General features: G+C 45.8%; 1 protein-coding gene across 3 annotated transcripts in view; it reads left to right on the top strand.

Moving 5' to 3' along the window:
- The first annotated feature begins 393 nt into the window (after positions 1–393).
- Positions 394–19,872, top strand: part of TMEM269 (transmembrane protein 269) — a 36,475-nt gene continuing 16,996 nt past the window's right edge. The window contains exons 1-3 of one of the 3 annotated variants that reach the window (XM_033921715.1): positions 394–1,384; positions 5,676–5,731; positions 15,183–15,248. In XM_033921715.1, the coding sequence (XP_033777606.1) occupies positions 5,707–5,731; positions 15,183–15,248 (91 nt within the window). In that variant the 5' untranslated portion in view covers positions 394–1,384; positions 5,676–5,706. Of the gene's footprint in view, positions 1,385–5,675; positions 5,732–15,179; positions 15,249–19,872 lie in introns of all 3 variants that reach the window. The other 2 variants (XM_033921714.1, XM_033921716.1) reach the window with 2 other exon arrangements.

Below are 19,872 nucleotides of genomic sequence, written 5' to 3'. Positions count from 1 at the left end.
TAGGCAAATGCAAATTGCAGTAGCAACCCTACCAGTGACTGCTTCTGTTACAACTATTGCTTGCTCTTAATTCTGGTCCAAGAGGTCTGGGATCCTGGGTAACCGGATTATGCAAAGTTTAAGTTTTAATTATTAAGTATTTATATACCGCCTATCAAGGCTTATCTATGAGGTTTTAATCAACCTTGTTTAAAGCCATATATGCAAATAGATCGGACCTATTTCTGGTTTTCAGTGTGTAAACATAACATTTCCGAATAAGATCAAAAGACAGCGCAGCGCCACCGCGCGGTCGAAGCCGGGACAGCGCTCGCATCGTAGCGGTACCCAGATATCTGCTCCGGAGCAGAGAGGAGGGGGGCGTGGCGGTGACGTCACGGGTGGGGGCGGGGCCCGGTCAGAGAAATGTCCAGAATGCGGTGGCGACACTTCCTGTGGAATTTTCCCGGGGAACTTAAGCGTTGTGGGGCTGATCCTGCACCTGCAGTGTCTGGGTGATTCGCTGAAAGCTGGGAGGGCAGCAGCGGTGAGCGGCCGAAGAGCATCTCCTCCGAGACAAAGACACCCAGAGAGACAGCCCCTGCCTCCTGTTCATTTGAGAGACAGGCCCTGCATCCTCTCCGAGAGAGAGACAGGCCCTGCCTCCTGCTCCTTTGAGAGACAGAGCCCCTGCATCCTCCCCAAGATAGAGACAGGCCCTGCCTCCTGCTCCTTTGAGAGACAGAGCCCCTGCATCCTCCCCAAGATAGAGACAGGCCCTGCCTCCTGCTCCTTTGAGAGACAGAGCCCCTGCATCCTCCCCGAGAGAGAGAGAGAGACAGCCCCTGCATCCTCCCCAAGATAGAGACAGGCCCTGCCTCCTGCTCCTTTGAGAGACAGAGCCCCTGCATCCTCCCCGAGAGAGAGAGAGAGACAGCCCCTGCATCCTGCTCCTTTGAGAGACAGAGCCCCTGCATCCTCCCCGAGAGAGAGAGAGAGACAGCCCCTGCATCCTGCTCCTTTGAGAGACAGAGCCCCTGCATCCTCCCCAAGAGAGAGACAGCCCCTGCATCCTGCTCCTTTGAGAGACAGAACCCCTGCATTTCCTCACCCCCCCCTGGACACAGGGAGAGACGGCCTCTGTAACCTACCCCCCAAACACACAGAGACAGTCCTCCCCACCCATAGCAAGCATACAGGGTGAGCCTCCTCGGCAAACAAAGAGCCTGGACTCCTCAGCCCTAATATCAGAGCCCCAACCCACCCATATATCTGTCCCCAGCAGCTCAGCCCTGTTACTTAGCAGCGAAAGCCACTGGACCTCTAAATTTTGCCTTTTGCAGACAGGCTTCCAGTGCCACCAATATACTCGCCCAATTTAAAGGCTTCTTTTCTGTTTTGGCAGGTAAGTTTGTAAAGCCATCAGGTCGGGTCCTTTCCTAGCATGAACATTTCTTCAGTAGCTTAAAAATAATAGTATAGTGAAGATGTCTGGGGCAACTTGAAGGTTTTTATCTTCTTTACTATGGAGAGGTTGGTCTCTCTTAATTGGCTTTCATTTGAGATCTGAGATCCTGTAAATGATTCAAGGCCGTTCTGTGTTACTGTGGGACAGACAGTGGGATCTCTTTGGGAGAGGAAGAGATAGTGGATGCTGCAGATGGGCAAACTGGATGGGCCATTTGGCCTTTAATTTTCAGCAGGTTTCTCTGTTTCTATAACCATAAAGTTCAATGACATCACAATGCAGGTGTAAAGAGCCTTAGCCTATAGGAAGAGGAGATGCAAATGTTAAGAGCCTTAGCCAATAGGGAGAGGAGGAGATAGTGGATGCTGCGGATGGGCCGTTTGGCCTTTATCTGCCATCATGTTTCTATAACAATAAAGCTTTATGACCTCACAATGCATGTGTTAAGAGCCTTAATTTAGATTGTTCTATGACCTCAAAATACAGATATAAAGAGTCTTAGCCAATAGGGAGAAGAGAATAGTGGATGCTGCAGATGGGAAAACCGGATGGACCATTTAACCTTTATCTGCCATTGTTTCCATGTTAAGGCAGTTCAGTTACACCTATATTCTGGGAAAGAGGGGGATATGGAATAGGGGAGGGTGGGCCTGGTATCCTGTTCCCAGTGTCTCTGTAAATAGCCAGTGTTTGAAAGCATACTGGGGCTCAGGGCAGAAATTTGAAAGGGGGCCCCATAGCCCAGGCTGTATCTCCTTCATATGTAGGTAGGCTTGGGGGTCACCTGTAGGAAGAGGGCTCAGGGCAAAAGCCCTGTTTGCACCCCTTTAACACAGGTCCTGTCTCCACAAAGATATCAAACTACCCAGTTCCAGGTTGGAGATTTTGGACCGGTCCTGGATTTCTAATTCTCCGCCCTAGTGCATTATAGGATTTGAAGCACTATTTTTCAGTGTGCGGGATCAGACCATACAAATCCCACACTGCTTTGCAATGTAAGCTCAGAACCAAGACTGGCCTCAAATCTCCAGCCTCGACTGAGAAACTTGGCAGCTCAGTCTCTAACCCAAAACAATTAATGAAAGTGTTAAAAGAAAAAATATGGTTGCTGAAATAAGTAGCGGGTGGCAGTGTCTCTTAAATGAGTTCGTTTTGCACGTACCACGAAAGTAATGAGCCTCACTCTTAAGCCAGAGTATTGGGGTATGATCTCAGTCTCTCAGATTTACCGCTAACTGTGCCAAAGAGAACTTCCTTCATGTTTACAAGTAGAGGGCAATTTATCCAGGTGTGCTTATTACTGCGAAAGTGGCTTGAGAGGGACAGCTGAGGCTGGCAAGGGCAAGCGGGTTGGAGCTGCTGTTTACCCTGGCGAAGAGCCAAAGAGGTATGGGGGGGGGGGGGTACAGAGGAGGAGATGCTTCCACTGAGATGGTTCCGGAGCAGTCCGCCGTCCACCCCCTTACTATTCCACTGCAAGGGAAGGAGCGTGGGGTTGGGGAAGATTTCACGGAAGGTATGCAATATATACACTTCTCCCTCTGCATTCGCTGTGATAGGGGATTAACAGACCCGCGAATAACTATTTCATACGTTAGTCGAGGTTTTCTATTAAAAAGCGTCGTGAATATGGTGGAACCGCGAATAACATGGCGGGAGACCTGGCCTGTTCCTGAAGGAGAGGCAAAACACGGTGAAGAAAGTGCCAGGAATCGGCGATTTTTCTCTGTAAACGCTTGAAATCGGCGATTTCTCTATGCAAGCTGATGTTATTTTGGGGGGGGGGGGGGGGGGGAGAGAAGCCAGCAAGCTAAAAACTGCGAATAATCGAAACCGCGACTACAGAGGGAGAAATGTAATGCAAATTAATTGGCAAAGAGCCAAAGAGGTATGGTGGGGGGGGGGTGGAGAGGAGGCGAGGTGCCGATGCCCCCACCAAGACGGTGCTGGGGCAGTCTGCCCCCCTTATTGTGCTTCTGCTAGGGAAGGAGCGTGGGGTTGGGGAGGATTCCATGGAAAATATGCAATATAACACAGATTAATTGGCAAAGAGCCAAAGCGGTATGGGGGGGGTGCTGGGACCCCTACTGAGTCTGCTCCCCTCTTACTATTTATTCACTGCTAGGGAAGCAGCGTGGGGTTGGAGAGGATTCCATGGAAGGCATGCAGCATAGCACGTATGATTTGGCAAAGAGCCAAAGAGGTGTGGGGGGAGGGAGGAGAGGTGCCAGCGCCCCCACTGAGACCCTTACTATGCCTCTGAATCTTGATCGTCCTTTTAAGGATGTTTTACCTTTATGCTAGACTTGCCTTCTGGCCAGTCTCTTTGTCTTCTCTGCCTTTTGTTTTTCCCGTGTTTCTTCTTATCCAAATTTTGTGGTTCTTCCCCTTCTCCTCTCGTACCAGTCAGACATTGTTTTTGTTAATTGCTTCATGTTTATCTGTTGTAGGTTTTGTTGTCTTCCCCTTTTTCTGTGCTTTCTCTGCATTTTTAAACTTTGTAAAACCGCCTTGAATATTGATAAGGCGGGATATCAAATCTGAATAAACTTGAAGGAGCGTGGGGCTGGGAAGGTATGCGATAAAACACAGATGAATTTAAGAGTGCAAATGTAAAGAGAGAGGATTGATTCTGTGATCAGGTTTGCCAGCTGGCTCCATATTTCCTTGACAGGGATGATCCAGTCCTGGCTTTACCCCATGGAATGCGTCGACTTCCCTGAGAAATGCAAGATTACAAATCCCTGCATGCAGTGGAGTAAAGACAGGACCGGATCAACCCTGTTGAGCAGATGTGGAGCCAGCTGGCCAACATTGCGGATGGTGCTCTTGGTGTTTTCGTGCCCCGTGGGAAAACTAGTATCTGGTATGTGGCAAACGACTTCTAACTGGATGTTTCAGGAAGTTTTCATCTTGTTGGGGTGTGAGACCTCTTTGCTCTACGAGACGTTTGGCCTTTGGTCAAGGGCTTCAGGGTAATATAAAGGGTGGTTTGGCTTTGAAATAGCTTTTGGGGGTGTAACGTGTTCAGGGGCGGATTAAGAGTGCTTCAGCCATTGGGTGGGACCTTAGCAGTGGGCCTGCCCTTACTCCCATTAAACTCTACCATTATGATTAATTTGATTTGATTCATTTACTGTTTATTACTGCCTTTCACTACAAGGTAGTAAAATGGTTTACAATAACAATAAATTTTTCATTACTGACAATTAACACAATAAAACATATCTCTTGTAACAGTTCCTTCATAAAAATCCCTGATTTGCATTGCTCTCAATAAAACTAATTCTTTAGTATAGTCAGCATTTCCAGAAGATGTGATAAGAGCAGTTAAAGTAGTTGGTTTTAAAAAAAGGTTTGGACAAGTTCCTGGAGGAAAAGTCCATAGTCTGCTATTGAGACAGACAGACTTGGGATTGGTAGCATGGAATGTTGCTACAATTTGGGCTTTTGCCAGCTACTTGTGACCTGGATTGGCCATCGTGAAGACCTCACTACAAGGAGGTCACCGGCATGGGTGCAATTCTCTTGCGCTGCTCAAGGCCTCCCCTGCACTATTCCTTTGCTGTGGTCTGCCCAAGGGGAAACAGGAAGTTGCTTCAAAGGGGGGTGGATCACAGCAAAAGAACAGTACAGAGGAGGCCACGGCAGCACTGGAGAATTGAAGAACAGTAGCTTAGGCACTTCTGTCCCTCGCTACCCGCTCTCCCCCCCTGCCCCAGACCGACATCGCACCGGTACGCAGGAAGCCAACGCTCTGTGCGGGCGAAGAGCCTTGAGCATCTGCACGTGCTCAAGGCTTGCTGGACTCCGAGAATTCCGGAGAGGGCGGGAGCCAGCAGGCCTTGAGCACGTGTAGACGCTAAAGGTCCTTCACCAGCACAGAGCGTCAATGTTGGCTTATCGAGTCCCGGAGCTATAAGTGCGATGTTGGTCTGGGGTGGGAGGAGTGGGTAGTGGAGGATAGCAGTGCCAGACATCGGGGGGAGGGGGGAGGGAAATACCAGCATTGGGTGGGGAGGGGAGGAAAAAGCACCATCATCAAAAAAGAGGCTCAAATATAAACCAAGGCCCCATTTTTGGCCAATTTTTTTGGTCCAAAAATCTTGGTTTATATTTGAATATATAGTACGTTACTTGGTCCATCTGTACTTCCGTTTCCCCTGTATATTTGTCACATTTGCTGCTATCGTGTCGTGATCTGAAACTCAATTTGATTACTTTCCAGTAGTGGACGTGTGCTGCCTCTCCCCTTCACAATGTTGCTGCTGATGCCTCCGACTGGTGAGTACAGATGAAAACCTTTGCATGCTATCATTCACTCTGTGCTGTGATTTAAAGGCGTTACAGAACCGAGGGCACCAGAGAGGAAATTCACAAGGCAAAGCAATTAATCAATAACAAGTCCATATTATTAGATATCTGATGTTATTGCACTGTGCTTTTGATAAACTGGAGTAGAGGTTTTTCTAAGCCCGGTTAGATTCTCTGAATACGGGGATGCAGCCTCGTCTGGACATCAGCCACGAAGCTGGTTGATAAGAGTATGAAACATGGTCGTTGTACCTTCTTAATTATAGGTGATACAGTAAGGGCTGGTCTGATTTCACTTTAATTAAAATTAATTACTGTATTTACATAAATTTCTTAGTCTTCTCTCCAGTTCAGATCCAGCCCCCCTCTTCCTCCCCCCCCCCCCCCCCAGTTCCTACTTAGGTGCCCTTTTATTAAAGCTTAGGACATGTGCTTGCCCTGTGGGCTTCCTAACATTTAGGGCAGGGGTGTCAAAGTCCCTCCTCGAGGGCCACAATCCAGTCGGGTTTTCAGGATGTCCTCAATAAATATATATGAGATCTATTTGCATGCACTGCTTTCATTGCATGCTAATAGATTTCATGCATATTCATTGGGGAAATCCTGAAAACCCGACTGGATTGCGGCCCTCGAGGAGGGACTTCACCCCTGCCCTAAATGTTAGGAAGCCCACAGGGCAAGCACATGTCCTAAGCTTTAATAAAAGGGCACCTAAGTAGGAACTGGGTGGGGTGGGGTGGGAGGAAGAGGGGGGCTGGATCTGAACTGGAGAGAAGACCAAGTGTGGTCTGACCATTGCCCTATAAAGCGGCATTATAACTTTCTCCGATCTACTCGTGATTCCCTTCTTTATCATGCCTAACATTCTATTTGCTTTCTTTGCTGCTGCCGCACATTGTGCCGATGGTTTCAGGGTCCTATCTATCAGTACGCCCAGGTCCTTTTCTCGTTCTCCCCACCAGAGTTGCTCCTGACATTCTATACTCGTGTTCCTTGTTCTTTCTGCCTAAATGCATTACTTTGCACTTTTCCACATTGAACTTCATCTGCCATTTCTCGAACTGACACAAGTCGCTCTGGAGTTCCTCCCTATCCTGCGATCTGATTGCCCGGCACCAACAGCTATTAAGTTCATTAACAAATTTTTTTTTTCCCATGCTAATACATATGCGGTGATTGGGCTGTTATCCCTCTATAGGGCTAAGTCCCTGGAGGAGCTCCATGTTTTCATACAATTGTTACTACACTGTATGCTGTGAATACATATAGTACATGGAACTAATTGTACACCTAATTTAATTTCACGTGTTTAATATAAGTTCATTTATCCCTGAACAATATATATTGATGTACGCTGCCATGCCTGAAATGAGGGTGGGACATGCACCGCTTTCAGAACCGGAAGGAAACTTGTGAACGATGGAATCATCAGTCAGTCAGACCATTTGGTGTAATGGTGTTGGCCTCACGTTTGCCTGTGTCATTGTGAATAGTCACAGCAGTGCGTCCAATTCTGGACTCCTTATCTCAAGAAAGATATAGTGGAGCTAGAAAAGGTTCAAAAAGAAGCGACCGAGATGGTAAAGAGGATGGAACTCCTCTCGGTATGAGGAAAGACTAAAACGGTTAGGGCTCTTCAGCTTGGAAAAGAGACGGCTGAGGGGAGATATGAAGACTACAAAATCCCGAGTGGAGTAGAACGGGTACAAGTGGATCGATTTTTCACTTTTGTCAAAAATTACAAAGACTGGGGGACACTCGATGAAGTTACAGGGAAATACTTTTAAAACCAGTAGGAGGGAAATTTTTTTCACTCAGAATAGTTAAGCTATAGAACGCGTTGCCAGAGGATTTGGTAAGAGCGGATAGTGTAGCTGGTTTTAAGAAAGGTTTGGACAAATTCCTGGAGGAAAAGTCCATAGTCTGTTATTTAGAAAGACATGGGGGAAGCCACTGCTTGCCCTGTATTGGTAGCATGGAATATTGCTACTCCTTGGGTTTTGGCCAGGTACTAGTGACCTGGATTGGCCACCGCAAGAATTCACTACTGGGCTTGATGGACCATTGGTCCGACCCAGTAAGGCTATTCTTATATTCTCCCAAATTTTGTTAGTTTTCATATCTGTCTTGCATGCAGAACAAGGTGAGAAGCGCTACAGGAAATCCAGATAGGTATCACTTGTGGTATGTACGTATTAAAGACCTCAGGCAGGTTGACAGGATTTTCTCTTTCAGGACACCAGACAGCAGGGTTCAGAACTACATATAATGTACTTTTTTTTTTTTTTCCCTGATGTGCTGCTCTGAAATTAGACTAGCCCGTGGTTTCACCAAGTGTGGTCTGATGTGACTGACAAATCCATCATTCCATTCTCGGACATTTCTTCAGCTTTAATGAACATGTGGGATTTTCAGATCTGCTTAGGACACTGCAAATCTGAGAGGGAAACCTGGTTACAAAGGGAAGCGTAATAAGGCAGGAAGGGGGCTCTTGCACACTCTCTCTGATCCTTTTGCCTCCAAGTTGGTGTAAGAATCTCTCCTCTGCTTGCAGTATTTTGTTCCCTGGTTTGTTTGCAGCTGGTGTTCCTCTCTGGTTGTCCAAATCATGGCTCTAGAAGGTCTTTCACAGTTCTCTGGGGAGGTTATCCTAGAACACATCAGGATCCAGGGTTATAACAGAGCAAGCCAAACCTTGCTGCTCTTGGCCCAAGTTTTCAGTGGAAGCTAATTAATGTTATACGTTTCTGCTTCTTGCTGGCCTTTCTCTGGGGCCTTTCTCTCTTTACAAGTGAATTTTTTTTTGTTTTCTGCAAGCCTCTTGTGGTCTCATCATCTAAAAATAGTCGGAACAAAACGTACTTACACACCATCCTTCAGAGTCTGCTTTGCAGTAGGCACGTGCCACGTTTCCCTATCTCCATTTTCCTTGTGAGCTGCCAGTGAAGTAAAATGAACATTCAGGTCAGGCCTCTCTGCTGGCCGAGGCTGGAATGAGAAGGGAGAGGTAGAAATCTGGGTGAGCCCTAAAGCCAGGCCTCTAGAGACAAAACTGCAGGAAGCCGAGACTCGGGGAAGCTTAAGTTTGCATCTCAAGTGTCCCACTTGGGCATTTAATTCTCCAAGGTCTCAAATACAAGCTTAGGGCTAGCTTTATTAGTGTTAATCCAGTTTAACACTTCTGTATTATTGTTAATGGAGCCTGTTTACCTAACATATGGAGCTGAAATATACTTGTAGGTTTTAGTGTAAGGCAGATGCTTAAATTAGGTGAGGTAGGGCTGAGCTGGAGTTCAAGGGGTTACCTTATAGGTTTGTAATCAATGTATATTTTGTTAAAAGAGATTCCCAGCCTGGTCCAAAGACTAGGGGGGGGGGGACACTTGATGAAGTTACAGGGAAATAATTTTAAAACCAGTAGGAGGAAATATTTTTTCACTCAGAGAATAGTTGTCAGGGGATGTGGTCAAAGTGGTTAACGTAGCTGGTTTTAAGAAAGATTTGGACAAGTTCCTGGAGGAAAAGTCCATAGTCTGCTATTGAGACAGGCATAGGGGAAGCCACTGCTTGCCCTGGATCAGTGCGTGGAATGTTGCTACTTTTTTGGGCTTCTGCCAGGGATTTGTGACCTGGATTGGCCATTGGGGAAACAGGCTACTGGGCTCGATGGACCATTGGTCTGACGCAGTTGAACCTGGGTCTTCACAACAGTGTACAGTAGGACTGCTGGACTACCAAGCCTGCCTGAAATGTCATATTTTAACAACAACAAAAAAAAAAAGAAACTTGTTTCCCAACTAAGTCAGAAATAGGAAAAGGACATTAGAACTGATCATCTGGAAAGCCCTTCAGAGGTAGAATAACCATGAGTGGAGGACTACAAATCCCACCTTGGATACTTCCTCTGCTAACTGTGTGCTTGGTTGGGTCTGGCCCTGCCATTGTTGAATAAAAGGACACTTTTCATTGGCTCATCTACCTCCAGCCTTCATAAAACAAGCAATTCTATTGGCTTTTCTTGTCTCTTAGCAACTAATTATTTTGGCCTGGAGTAGTTAGAGGGACTTTTTTTTTAATTCTCATCAGGCCGTGGAAGAACACCTCCGCCATGAGGTAAATTTCAACTCCTTTATCCTTTTTTTTTTTTCTTAATTAAAAATGGTCACTTGAAATTCAGCTTTGAAATAGAATAAAGCTCCAAACTCTGGCCTTTATGAGTTCAGTAAGGACCGTGAGGGGGTGGGGGGGAGTTAAGTACCTTTAACTGTCTGCACAAGCCTTGAGAGCATCGCTCTGAAGAGCCTCATCACATTCCTACACCTCCTTGATTTTTTAGTCATGAAATGCCAGAAATCTTAAGGCTTCTTTTACTAAGGTGCGCTAGCGTTTTTAGCGTATGCGCTAGCCGAAAAATTACCGCCTGCTTAAAAGGAGGCGGTAGCGGCTGCGCGCGCTGTTCCGCGCGTTAAGGTCCTAATGCACCTTTGTAAAAGGAGCCCTTAATCATGCATCTCCTGTGAAAACTGAAGGGAGATTATGCTATAATTTTCCTTCCAGGCTCTAAAAGGCAGGAAGATATGACCCGTAATAGCTGTTTCTTTGTTCACAAAAAAATAATATTATGTTAAAATACTTGTATTCCGCAGTTACCTACACATTCTGAACATTAGGCCATCCCTAGCAGATCCCAATAATATGCCGATTAAAAATTATAGAAACATAGAACATGACGGCAGAAAAGGGCCACGGCCCATCCAGTCTGCCCACCCTAATGGCCCACCCCCTAACTACCTCCATGAAGAGATCCCACATGCCAATGCCATCTTTTCTTAAAATCTGGCACGCTGCTGGCCTCAATTACCTGTTGTGGAAGATTATTCCAGCGGTCAACCACCCTTTCGGTGAAGAAATATTTTCTGGTGTCGCCATGAAATTTCCCACCCCACCAAACTTCTTGAATAAATACGTCTTCAGGTTATTCTCCTAAGCATGAAATAAAAACAATCATCAACCTGACATCTGTGGGTCCTGATAATGTAAAGAAAAAGGTTAACTAAAACGTTCACATTTTTAAAAGTCAACATTTTTGTAAAAATTTAAATACGTTTTTAACGTTCGGCAATTGAAGCAAAACCAAATTCCGGAGGGAGTAGACCCTGTTCCCATGACATAGTTGTATATGTACTAAGGAGCATGACCATACAAATCTTTATGAATCATAGACGCGCGTTTGAATTTAATTCGAGCCATAACCAGTAACCAGTGAAGTTTGCAATAAAGAGGGGCTATACTAATCTAATCTGTAATTTGTGCATCGCACTACACCTGTAAATAGGGTTACCAGATGTCTGGATTTCCCCGGACGGCTTTTCAAAACCCGGCACTTTGTTCGGGTTTTGGAAAGCCTCCCTCAAAATCGACGTCGGGCAGAAGAGCAGCGCGATGACGTTGCACACACGAGCGCATGTCCTCCTGCCTGACCAGAGCAGAGGGTGGGGATGGGTGGAACTAGGTGAGCCTTGGGGTGGATCTAAGGGGTCCGGATTTTCCGAACAGAAAATCTGGTAACCCTACTTGTAAAGGCTCAAGGCGACTTGCAGCAAGAAATTGGAGGATACTTTGATCTACGCAGAGATCACAGAAGAATGTGGGGATAGAACTATGTAGGGCATTACATTTCAGAGAACATTCTAGGTAATACAAGTTGAACAGTACGGAACTCTTGAAAAGCAGGGAAGTGTAGTAAACAGAGGACGTAAGGGGAGCTTGAGTAACCAATCGTAAGTCTAAGGAGGAGGAGGTACAGAAAGAAGCGTCCTAAAAGAACACAAGGGAGAAGAAGGAGCTTTACGTAAGCTAACAAGGAAGAGACAAGACTAAGTGACGCATTTACTGATGAGAAGAAGAGAGTTTCTGATTGCAATCCTAGGTTGCTGTGAAGATAAATGGCCTAAATCAACCAATATTCCGCACAGTGAGTGTAATTGAGAGGCTTTCTCTTTGATATCGTACGCCTTTTAAGGGGGCCTTCAGGAGAGGGAAGGACCGGGCATTTCCCGGTGTGGGTAAAACCTAAATTATGGCGACCACAGAGGCAGCATTTTGCAAACCTTGAGTTCAATGAACAGGAAAAGTTGCTGAGGCCTCACCCAGCGACTGGAGAGGGAGGAGAGGCTTAACTTTGAAGGACTTTAGGCCTTCATGTTTCCAAGCAGACACATCCATGTTCTCAGTTTCACAAGCGCAGAATCCTGGATGAAGCCATTGCAAGACCTCATTTGCATAAGTCGGTAAGGCCTGAAAATCTCTTCCCAATTGTTAGAAGAATGATTCCAGTTCAGGGGTGGAGATGTAACTTTGAAGTTTTCCTCCTTAGAGTAGTAGCCTAAAAAGGGGAAAAAAATGGGCCCAAGAACATGTTCCTTTGGCTCAGTCATTAGGCCCTATTCCTGTAATCTCTGCCTTAACCACACAAGCCAACACTTATGATTTTAAAATGTTTGAGGCTTGTGTAGATGAGGACAGAGCTTGCAGGGAAAGGAAAAGAACTTGCCGGGATGGGACGGTGAAAAATTTCTCCCCATGTCATTCTCTAGCCTGGGGTACAGATTGGGCTGGGTGTTCCAACTTTGAAAGCCTGTCCCGGTCTGCATGCCAGATTGCACTGTAGCATCGACTGAAACGGGGCCTTGTGCAAATGGGACAAGCCACTTTCTTGGGGCAAGGGTGTTCCCCCTTGTTTTTCCCTGGATCCTAACGCTCGGGGGAAACTGTGCAAAGGCCTTCCAAGACTGATTCGTTTTTGTCTTCTGCATTTGCTGTGTCTTATCTCATGGAGTAACCCTATTTATTTCAGCCAACGGACCGACCTGCAGTAAGTTTCCACCATGTTTTAATAAAATATTATAAAACAAATACAAATAATCCACTGAGGAAACATTAAAACATTTATAAAAAGACAAAGAATGACCCTCTTCTTGGGCTAGCCAATTTTCTTTCCTTGTTTCATGACGGCTTTCATTATAGAGGCCTGCCCCCCACCCTAGCACTGACATCACCCCCCAAAAAACTCTACCCAGCCACAAGGAGAGAAAATTGTAAGGTGGCCTTGAAAGTCCATAGACTGTTCCCTAGATACAACATGAGATCTTTTCCCACAAAGGATTCATTTCCTGGGTATCATTTGGGTGGTCAGTTGAATAAAACTGATCTAAATCCCTTTTTTTTTTTTTTTTTTTTTTTTTTAATTGTGGGAGGGAAGTGCCTGTTTTTTTTGAATCTTTGTATTGTTGACATTGTAAATTTTAAGCAAAATTTGGCCGAAGTACAAAACATGCCAGAAGTACACATTTTTCATAAAGAGCAATGCTAAAAAGTTTTCGATGTGGTTTCTACGTTAGAAGGCATCAGTTGATTTTTGAGACACTTCCACTAGGATGTCTCCCTGAAACTGAGATGGCCCTGTCTCTAAATCTTGGCCTGGGGTTGCAAAAAAAATGTATCGCAATTTGCTATGCAAAAATATCTGGTTTGCTTAAATCATGAATTAAAGATAAAGTGATCTCAATAACCTTTAGAGCTGAACCCACCAACAATAATCGGAAGTTATTGGGACAGATGTGTTACATTTTTTTTATATCTATCTTATTTTCAAAAGATGGGGGTGATATCCAAACTTGGACATATTCAGGATCGCTTCGGACCATTGCCAGTTCGTCATTGGTCCTCCACTACTCGAATAATTTCAATGCCAACTTGAAAAACTTGTAATATAAATTTTAGTTTGACTATAAAAATTTTTAAAATCAATCTGTTTAGCGCTTGTAGCCATCCGCAAAGGCTGTTTGGCATTTTGTGAATGGCTACAATGCGCTTAAGGATAAGTGCTATTGCGACTGATTTAAAAAGTTGATAAAATCAAACTAAAATTTTTATTACAAGTTTTTCAAGTTGGCATTGAAATTATTTGAATATTTCTTTGACTTAATTTGGATAAATGTGGTTATGTATTATTGACTTTATATTCTTTGATTTTAAATATGATGAAAATGGATATGTATCTTTAACTTAAATTTTACTTTCTGTACAAGATAAATAATAAAAAAATAAAGAAATTATTCGAATATTGGAGGACCAATGACGAACTGGCAATGGTCTGAAGCGATCATGAATATGTCCATCTTTTGGAAAATAAGATAGATATAAAACAAATTTTTGATGTCTGTCCCAATAACTTCTGATTAGTTGCTTAAAACCATTAACTTGCTATTTAGGTATAAAAAAAAATCATTTGACACGTTCAAAACCTTTGCTGCTACTGGCATTGTATTTTGTCCATTTCTTGCTTAATTTGAGGGATTCCACACTTTTTGTTTGACACTGAGAATTTGCTGCTGCCAAATTTAGTGGTTTCACTGTCGCTTCCCTATGCAAGACTGAAATCCAGAGAAATGAATAAATTGCAAAGCTCCCTTGATCCCCTGCCACAGTGACATTTTTCTGTGGTCTGTGGAAGCAAAAAAGCAATCTGATGACATTAAAATTTATTTTTCCTTTTCTAATACCGTTGAACTAGATGTTGACGCACGCTTCTCTGGGATAACAAGTCCTATAGTGGTGCGGAGGCGTGGCCTAGTGGTTGGAGCAGCTGCCTCCGCCCCCTGAGGTTGCGAGCTCAATTCCCACTGCAGCTCCTTGGGACTCTGGGGCAAGTCACTTAACCCTTCATTGCCCCAGATTACAAAATAAGTACCTGTTTTAAAAACTTGTAAACTGCTTTGATTGTAACCGCACAGAAAAAGCGATATATCAAGTTTCATCCCCTTTACTTAATACTTTTCCTGAGCGATATCCAATGCGAGAATATCGGCGTTCGAGGATCTTACTTGGTGTTTGACAAGAGTGTGGAATCCCGTTGATTATTAGAGACGTGGGGAAGTAAGTTGTGTCCGTCATCATAAGGCATTAGAGCAGTGTCTCGCAAACGTTTGCGAGCCGGAGCACACTAAACCCTAGTGTCCCCGGCTCGAGACACCCGGAAATGCGCTGGCGTCGCCGTGATGACGTCATGTGCATGCGTGACGTCAGCACGCCAACGTCAGCGTATGCGCAAAGGCTCTTCAAACGGGTCTTGCGCCGAGAGAAAGACCCCGCGCTGGAGAGAAGGGCCGGCAGAGAGAAGAGGTGCCCGGCGTGGGGAGATTGCTTACAGGGCGTGCCTCTCTTCGCGAGAGGCACGTCCTGCAGACAGTCATCCGGCACCTCTCCTCTTCCCCAGTGTACCGCGGCACACCAGATATCTCAGGCGGCACAGTTTGCGATACACTGCATTAGAGGGGTTAAAAGTTGCACTGGAAGAGTAGAGTAACTCTTGTTAGTATTTTTAAGGCAAGATACTCATAACAGATGCAATTGCAAGCAGGTAATGAAAGACCCTTCGTGTTTTACCGGAGACCACTGGAAAATCCCCCCCTTTTGCAACAGAAAGGTAAAAAAAAAGCCAACTTTATTTCAGATTCTAACAATATATGTCAGCTGTTTGCAGGCTTACACCTGGCTAGTGGAAAGAAGCTTTCGAATTGTTCAGTTATGATACCAGAAGAACTGGTAGGAAATGCCGACTCCCTGGTTATGGTCTGTTCCACGTCTAATGTGAGACCATCAGACAGCCCACACTGCGCCAACATCCGTGAGACTCTTGTAGTTGATTTTTCTAAAGGTGGTTTCACCTTCACGTTTTCTTACGGGTACAGAGCACTTGTGGACTTTGCAAAATACGCTTTGCTGGAAAGTAGGCGCAGATAAAATTCAGCTCCTCACACTGGTTTTCTTACCTCCCTTTTTGGCAACCCTGGGAACAGTGGCAAAGGGGGCGGTCCACCCTGGGCACCATGTTGATGGGAGCGCTAGCACCCTCTCCGCCCCCCCCCCCCGCCTCTTCACACTCCTCCCCTCGCCACGCATGCGCACCCGTCCCTTTCCCCGCACTTCTAGTTGAAGTTGTTTCTCATGGCGGCCTATCGGCTCTTCCGCTGATGTCACATCCGGTTGACACACATAAGAAGTTACGTCAGAGGGAGAGCCGACGGGGTTGCGAGGAGCACAGGGATGGCCGCTGCGAGCAACGACGTCAATTAGAGATATGGGAAAGAGGCTGCGCGATGCAGAGGGGGGGGGGGGGATCAGGGAAGGAGGGCGGAGAGGAGCACCACTGCCCCGGGCGCCTCTTACTCTCGCTACGCCACTGACCTGGCTCCGGCTCTCGAGGATCAGAATGGCCTACCCCTGATCTAGGCATGAATGTTACACCAGCACAATGGGAAGTTATATTACATTTGAACAGGCTCATGAGTAACAGCCGTTCTGGAAGTGTTTTTTTAATTGCTTAACTGTATTTTGGCTTTGCCAGCAGGACGGTTGCTGGTGACAAGAGAACTTTCCTAACCAGGAAGAAGTTTTTGTCAACTGTGACTTGGGGCATGAAGGACCGCTTGCGCTCTGGTTAAAAGGAAACTGGAAGCTGGTAGCTGATGGGAACATGTGAATGCAGGATTCCCCAAATGGATTCCGTCTGAATTTCATATAGTTCTTCATTGCTCCTAGAGATGGCTGTAAGATGCAGCTCCTGGTGTGTTGCCCATCCCTGTATGCAATACTGAAGGCAGACAGTAGAAGTCGGAGTCTCTTCCCCAACTTCTGTCCGTCCAAATACTGTACCCCCCACAAGGAAGAAAAGCCCACCCCAGTCCTTTCCTCCTCCTTTTTGAGAATACTTTCTATGCCTGTTTCAATCCTTGGCCTTTCTGCTAAGTCCCAATTTAAGGCCCCAAAGTAGGGGTGTCAAAGTCCCTCCTCGAGGGCCGCAATCCAGTCGGGTTTTCAGGATTTCCCCAATGAATATGCATGAGATCGATTTGCATGCACTGCTTTCATTCTCTGCTAATAGATCTCATGCATATTCATTGGGGGAATCCTGAAAACCCGACTGGATTGCGGCCCTCGAGGAGGGACTTTGAGATCTCTGGATTAGAGTGTCTATGTCAGGGATGGGTAACTCCGGTCCTCAAGGGCTGCAATCCAGTCGTGTTTTCAGGATTTCCCCAATGAATATGTATGAGATCTATTTGCATGCACTGCTTTCATTGTCTGCTAATAGATCTCATGCATATTCATTGGGGAAATCCTGAAAACCCGACTGGATTGCGGCCCTCGAGGAGGGACTTTGACACCCTGTCCCAAAGCTTTAAATCTGTGTGCCATCCTCTGCCCCCAACCCTTCATAGCCCTTCAATCCTAAAACGAAGGTATCTGTTTCCCATGAGCTGACAAGTGACTGGGCTAACAAACCATGGGGATGTTGGGTTGGGGGCCACCGGTGCTCCCTCTAACCCCTCCCCCTTTTGTACAAAGCACAGAAGCAGCTGACACATGGCAAATACTCTGACGCCCATTAAACCCCTAGGGTTGTTGGAGTGATTACCCCAGCAGCAGCCGCTACCATGACTTTGTAAAAGGAGCCCTAAGTTAAGCAAGAGCCCTTTCAACTGTAAGGGGGGAGTGCTTCAGTATTTTGTTTTCAGTCACTAGGTACTAGTGCTGCCCGATTCAAATCGATTCACCAATTTCATTTTGGTAAATCGATTTTGTTCTCCGGAAAAAATCAGACTCACCAATTCAGTGACCAATACACACATACACCGTCCCCACCCCCCTCTCCCCCTCCGGTGAGACCTGACATACCACCGGTCCTCCTAAAGCAGCAGCAGCGGTGGTGATCGACCAGCAGAGTCAGCACTTTGACCAGGCTGTATGTGGCCTGCCCTACCGGGGCCTTCCCTCCACTGTGTCACTGATGATGCGGCAAAGGGAAGCCTTGGTGGGGCAGGCTGCAAGCAGCCTTTTCACAGCGCTGCCTTTGCCAGCCGGCCATCGCTGCTGCTTTGGGAGGCCCAAAGGTATGTCAGATTTCATGGATGAGCAGGGGAGGGGAGGGTCAGTCAGAAGGTGCTGCACAGGGGGAAAGGAGGGATGGAAAGCTGCTGCACATAGGGGGAGAGAGGAAGAATTATTGGGCATGGGATGGAAGAGAGGAAGGGAGAGATGCAACAAAGAGGTAGAAAGGGGTGTGAGAGAGAAATCCTGCATATGGTGGAGGGGAGAGAGACATGCATGGAGAATAGAGAGATAAATGTTGGACATAGGGTGGAGGGCAGGGAGAGATGGTGCATGGGGAAAGAGAAATAAATGTTGCACATGATAATGGAAGGGAGGAAGGGAGAGATGCTGCATGGAGGAGAATAGAGAGGTTTGACCCAGGGCACAAGGCAGAAGGAAAGAGAGAGAGAAGAGAAACCAGAATTTGGATATGGGAAGATACAGTGGAAGGGAAGGTGCAGAGATGGAAGATGGATGGTGAGTACAGAGAAAGAAGAAAATGGCAAATTGACAGGAGACCCTGGCAAGCGAGTTAACGGAAGACAAAAAGAAACCAGAGCCTGGGATCAACATGATTTGAAGAACCAGACAACAAAAGGTAGAAAAAAATCACTTTATTTTCTATTTTGTGATTAAAATATGTCAGATTTGAAATGTGTGTCCTGCCAGAGGATTGTAAGTGTGAGGTAGGACCTAAAAGAGAGAGGAAAAGTCTTTTTTGTTTACCGTACAGCGCCGGTGTGGAGTTGGAGAGGTGTTTGAAAATGAAATTTTTTTTCCCCTGAATCGGGCAGCACTCCTAGATTCAAACAGGATTCCTGCAGAGCTTGCCTGTCCCTCACTATTGAAAATGTGAGTGAAAGAGCGCCCCCCACTGGCAGGACTCTAGGTGGAGGACTCGCACACAGCTTAGAAGGAACAGTAGCAAGCACACGATTTGCATTGTTTGAGGAGCACTAAATTCGAGTCTTGTAATATATACTGCTTTGCTTATGAGCACAGTCACCATGGCTCACTCCAAACCCTCAAGTTTGCAGTTTGTCAGTAGAACTACATGAAAGACAGTGATAGCCTGTCCAAAAAACAATCTCTGTCATGCACTATTCCAGTGACAGGCACGGGACACAGCGGTGCTTTTTGTACCATGACCCAGCAGCGTATTTCTATCTGTGCGATGATTGTTGTCAGCACAGAAAGAATTTCCTGTCAGGGAAGATAATGGATGCCTTCTGCATACGTTTGCATGTTACAGCCATCTTGTGTTATGCAGCTTATCTTGTATGGTCTCTTGACGTGCTCTGCCTTTTCCTTGTAGATTTCTGGGCCAGACCCATCCCTGCCCCTATGGTTATGGACCTTTGAAAAGACTGGGGAGCTGATTCTGAAAAGGATCATTTGAATTACAGTGGGGCAGATGGCAATAGATCCCCTTGTTTGGGCTCTGGCATTCCTTCCACAGGAAATTACAATCTGCAAAATGCTGAGCAATCGTGGCTTGCATTGACCAGTGACCTTCCTTGTGTATATAAATTGGGACCCCCCTTCCCAGGGCACAGTGGGCTTGCATTCCTGGATTTGAGCTATAAATCTTTGCGTTCGCCTTTATTTAAGCAAATTTATAATGTGGCCCTAGTGAATTTTAAATGCATTCCATTTGATTTTCAAATACATTTATTGAAATGCATTTCAAGCTGTAGGAAAATTAATTGTGCTGCCTTTTAAAAGTAAAGCTTTTAAGAAAGGATATCTTTTTTTTTTTTTTTTCATGAATAGATATGTTCCTTCAGTACAGACCAGGAAAATCAAAGGTCACTACTGGGCCTCATTTTCCAGATAACTGAAACATGTAAATTAACTATTAACTAGAGCCATTCAAGACAAACAAATGCCATGAATATTCACGCCATCTCCACTGATCATCAGAACTAGAGAATGACACAGGGACAAATTTTTCCTCATCCCCGCAGGAATTCATTTTCCCGTCCCGTCCCTGCGAGTTCATTTCCTGTCCCTGCCCTATTCCTGCAAGCTCCATCCTCATCTTCACAAGCCTCAAACGCTTTAAAATCATAAGCTTTTGAGGTTTGTGCAGTTAAGGCAGAGGTTATAGGAATGAGGCAGGGACAGAGACAGCGACAAAAACTCTCGGGGAACGGGATGGGGGGAAATTGAGTTTC

Source organism: Geotrypetes seraphini, chromosome 15 (assembly GCF_902459505.1).
Source record: "Geotrypetes seraphini chromosome 15, aGeoSer1.1, whole genome shotgun sequence".
Taxonomy (NCBI): domain Eukaryota; kingdom Metazoa; phylum Chordata; class Amphibia; order Gymnophiona; family Dermophiidae; genus Geotrypetes; species Geotrypetes seraphini.
This window is presented reverse-complemented; position numbering and strand designations above follow the sequence as displayed.